We start from the raw sequence: 3856 nt of genomic DNA on the forward strand, positions 1-3856 counted from the left end.
TGTGTATGTAGTCTGTTCCTGTTCGTGCGTTCTTCGTGTCTATGTAAGTTCTCATGTTTAGGTCAGTCTACGTCGTTTGTTATTTTGTATCATTTCAAGTGTAGTTCGTGTTCGTTTTTCGTCTTGTCAATAAATTCATTATGTATTCACAACCCGCTGCACCTTGGTTCAATCCCTGCTCCTCCTCTTCGGATGAAGAGGAGGACAGCCGTTACACTTTGCCTGTGGGAGAAGTATATTTAGACGCCCCCCAGTTCTTTTTCCACACAACTTCATCTAAAATTCTGAATGAGTTTCCAGTGAACAATAGATATTATATTCTTTCTCCTTTAGCCAGGTAAATACTGAGCGTCTTTTCTTATTATCTGCGATGCCTATACATATTTCACCAGGTAAATACTGAGCGTTTTTTCTTATTATCTGCGATGCCTATACATATTTCACCATAATGAGATACAAGTTTCAATTATTTTTGATTGATTTAATTTATTTGACAATTTGTAAAATACATACATAAGGGCGCTCCAGCTGTTGACGCCTCCACATACAATTTGCACTTGACACAAACATATAATATATGTTTGTAAACTTACCATTAATAAAAAGTACCATAATTATTGAGTGTCCATATAGCTGTATCATGTTATTTGCACATCTGAGTAAATCTCCAATTGTTCTCCACTATTTCACCCGCTAAAACCTCTCCCCATCCCAAGTTTGATTGTGGTCCCAGTGACTGGCAAACCACCCCTGTTCACCTGTATCTTAGGATCTTTGAGAGATTGGGACCCATCCTTTATAAAGAGCACACATTGCCACCCACAGAACATAACAGATTAACTGCTAAAAGCATTTTTCAACGCACTCACATTGATTGATGAGGTATTAAACAAATAAATATATATATATATATTTCCACAATTAACTAATAACATGCGTAATAATGTAGGCAGTTTATACGAAGGATTGTTACATATAACAAGGATTGGCATTACAAAAATTACATTATTGTGATTCATCCTATATTGTCCCTAACACCATTACCTCATAGCAACATATGTAGGATACTCACACCCACAGTCATACACACTATCCACCCTTCCCCCACACCCACAGTCATACACACTATCCACCCTTCCCCCACAAACAACCACAGCCACAGACGTTCAACAGTTGTTCCATCCCTGAGCCCAACTCAAGAGAAGACTTGATGTGCGAATGCATATACAGTTGTAGACAAACTGTTTACAATTCAGACATTGTTTGGGAACTTCTTCTCTAACTCATCAGCCAGTTTGTTCTGGCCCATCTTCCTCAGGATCTCCAGTGTGATCTTCACAGCTCCCTCATCACAGTAGCTCTGTACCATCCTATCCACTGTGACCAGCCTGTCAGCATCCTCCAGCTTGCTCCTTGAGATGGGGTCATCCACATCATGAGTCAGGTGAAACTGAAATGTCTTCAGGTCGCTTCGGCCCAGCTCTTCCAGAGTGTCCATCAGCAGAATATGAACCTTAGTTGTCCCTAGACACAGAAAATAAAAAATAATGAAACATAACTAAAATAAACAGTCCTGACGGATCAGAATTCTGCTTGTATGTTGATGTATGTAAACAACAAGTAACCTGTTATGTGTGCTGATGCCATCTTGCTGATCCTACCTTTATTAATTGTAATTAAGTGGAAGGCGCTTAACCACAGGAGTCGAGGTGCGACCAAACTATTAAATCATAATTAAAAAGGAAAAGGTGCAACACTTGCTAAACATTAAGTAACTAATTAGTAACTCATGTTTTCTAACTTTATCTTTAGGATTCTAAAAAGCTACATTATTGTGTTTGCTGCAAAAATCTGATATTAAGGAACAGAATTGAATCTCTTGGGGAAGACAGGAAATTATATTTACCTGCTTTAGCGCCACCTGGTGGTGTAACTGGGGATAAAAAGAGACTGATTACAAGGGCTCCTCAAGARATTCTGTAATTTGGCAGACCATCCACATCATTAAATAGCGGGTATATAGTATTTAAAGTTTATAAGCTAGGCTACACTGCAGGCAAGATCCAATGAAAGGCACTGTACACCATCATTCATTTAACAACACAGAACCTCTAGGATAATTAGAGTTCTTCACATGTGATTTCCTCATTGTATCATTGTTTATGATGAGGAAACCATCGGTGATGAGACTAAGACCAGTAGAAGGTTTGATGAGAACCGTTACCTGAAGAGGGAACTTCTGTTGGGGAGACTGTGGATGAGAAAGAGAAGGTGTTGTACTACATAGAAAAATAATGATGTATCATAATTCATCTAATTGAATATCCATATACCGTCATAGTAGATTAGCTGGATAAAGATCTATACTTCTCCCAAATGTAATGTTTTATAAACGCAATTCAATCATCTAACAGATCAAATTGCATTGCATTCGAGCCATGTACGTTCTCACAATAAACCCATGGACGCTGAATCTTTCTAATAAGTTTGGGTTTTAATCACTTTTTTTTTTTTATATAAATCTGCTTTTAAAACTAACAACAATATTTCTAAACAGGATCGGGTCGGAAGTATAATATCATAAATCGCTTCTCTCGATCCATGGCACTGTGTGTACACAGTAGGCCTAAATGTCTTTATGCATATATTCGCACACATGCATGTTGCCTAGTATTTTGTACTAAATGTAATTCAATAACTTATTAAAGATGCAACTAATATACAATCCAATGAGTTTTGCTGTTTTAAAATGTTAAACAAAACCTTGTGCATAAGATTCATACAGCCTAATATTAGCTGTGTCAACATTACATTACACTGCTACAACAGTTCAGTAAACTTAACTTCGTACAATTGTGGCAGTACAGTAGTGTAAACTTACATTGAAACTCAACAGAACGTTCCCACATGCAGTCACGATTCCGAATTAGACTGCGAAGATTTAAAAATGATGTATCATTTTTATTCAGAGTCAGGTGAATGCTTACAGCTTGTAGTTTCACCTGGAATGCTGCGGTGTAGTTGTCATACTCTTTAAAATTAACAAACTTTGCTGTCTGAATTAAAGACAGAGATTATAGTGTTAGTTATGGAATACATGTCATTTGACTTTAAAAACATGAAGGTTAAAGGGACAATTGACTATCCATCCCTGATATGAAAAGAACAGTTTTGTGACTATAACGTGTTTGTTTACAATTGCTCTTGTTAACCAACATTGGAATAAAACAAGGGTATATTTTGGGGGTTCTGATTGGGTACGACAGTTTAATTAACATTTGTGTTGTATTCTTCTTGAATCATTCATTTAAAAGTAAAAAAAATGTATGGAGCAGATTGCCCTTTTAAAGCAACACCCCAGGCCTTACAAGCAAGACAGTACAGCCCACTATAGTAAAGTACAGCCTCCTATAGTAAAGTACAGCCTCCTATAGAAAAGTACAGCCTCCTATAGAAAAGTACAGCCTCCTATAGAAAAGTACAGCCTCCTATAGAAAAGTACAGCCTCCTAATAAAGTGCTGCCCTAATGCCATGGAGTTACATCAGAGTTTATAAGGTTTACCTAATGCATGAGAAGTTAAACATCACAGAGTTATAAGGCTACCTAATGCCATGTAGAAGTTAAACATCACAGAGTTTATAAGGCTGACCTAATGCCATGTAGAAGTTAAACATCACAGAGTTTATAAGGTTACCTAATGCCATGTAGAAGTTAAACATCACAGAGTTTATAAGGTTTACCTAATGCATGTAGAAGTTAAACCACAGAGTTTATAAGGTTTACCTAATGCCATGTAGAAGTTAAACACAGAGTTTATAAGGTTTACCTAATGCCATGTAGAAGTTAAACCACAG

At 36.9% G+C, this 3856-nt stretch overlaps 1 protein-coding gene across 1 annotated transcript; it reads right to left on the reverse strand.

Annotated features, from left to right (window-relative positions):
* Window positions 1-466: 466 nt before the first annotated feature.
* Window positions 467-3505, reverse strand: LOC139025909 (caspase b-like). The gene is made up of 4 exons (XM_070441164.1): window positions 2882-3505; window positions 2225-2251; window positions 1907-1933; window positions 467-1524 (listed from the first exon to the last, which is right to left on the reverse strand). Exons 1-4 carry the CDS (start codon window positions 2907-2909, stop codon window positions 1253-1255), a joined length of 354 nt encoding a protein of 117 aa, XP_070297265.1. The 5' UTR covers window positions 2910-3505; the 3' UTR covers window positions 467-1252.
* Between the last annotated feature and the right edge of the window lie 351 nt (window positions 3506-3856).

The sequence above is a fragment of the Salvelinus sp. IW2-2015 genome, unplaced genomic scaffold (genome assembly GCF_002910315.2).
Source record: "Salvelinus sp. IW2-2015 unplaced genomic scaffold, ASM291031v2 Un_scaffold3541, whole genome shotgun sequence".
In the NCBI taxonomy this organism is placed as follows: Eukaryota; Metazoa; Chordata; class Actinopteri; order Salmoniformes; family Salmonidae; genus Salvelinus; species Salvelinus sp. IW2-2015.

What these genes read in the sequence shown, in the direction of transcription:
- LOC139025909 (XM_070441164.1), bottom strand. Translation starts at nt 2,909, where the DNA reads ATGTGGGAACGTTCTGTTGAGTTTCAAT. An exon ending in ACGTTCTGTTGAGTTTCAAT is followed by an intron (nt 2,252 to 2,881) that starts GTAAGTTTACAC and finishes TCTCATCCACAG; the next exon opens with TCTCCCCAACAGAAGTTCCC. An exon ending in AACAGAAGTTCCCTCTTCAG is followed by an intron (nt 1,934 to 2,224) that starts GTAACGGTTCTC and finishes TTTTATCCCCAG; the next exon opens with TTACACCACCAGGTGGCGCT.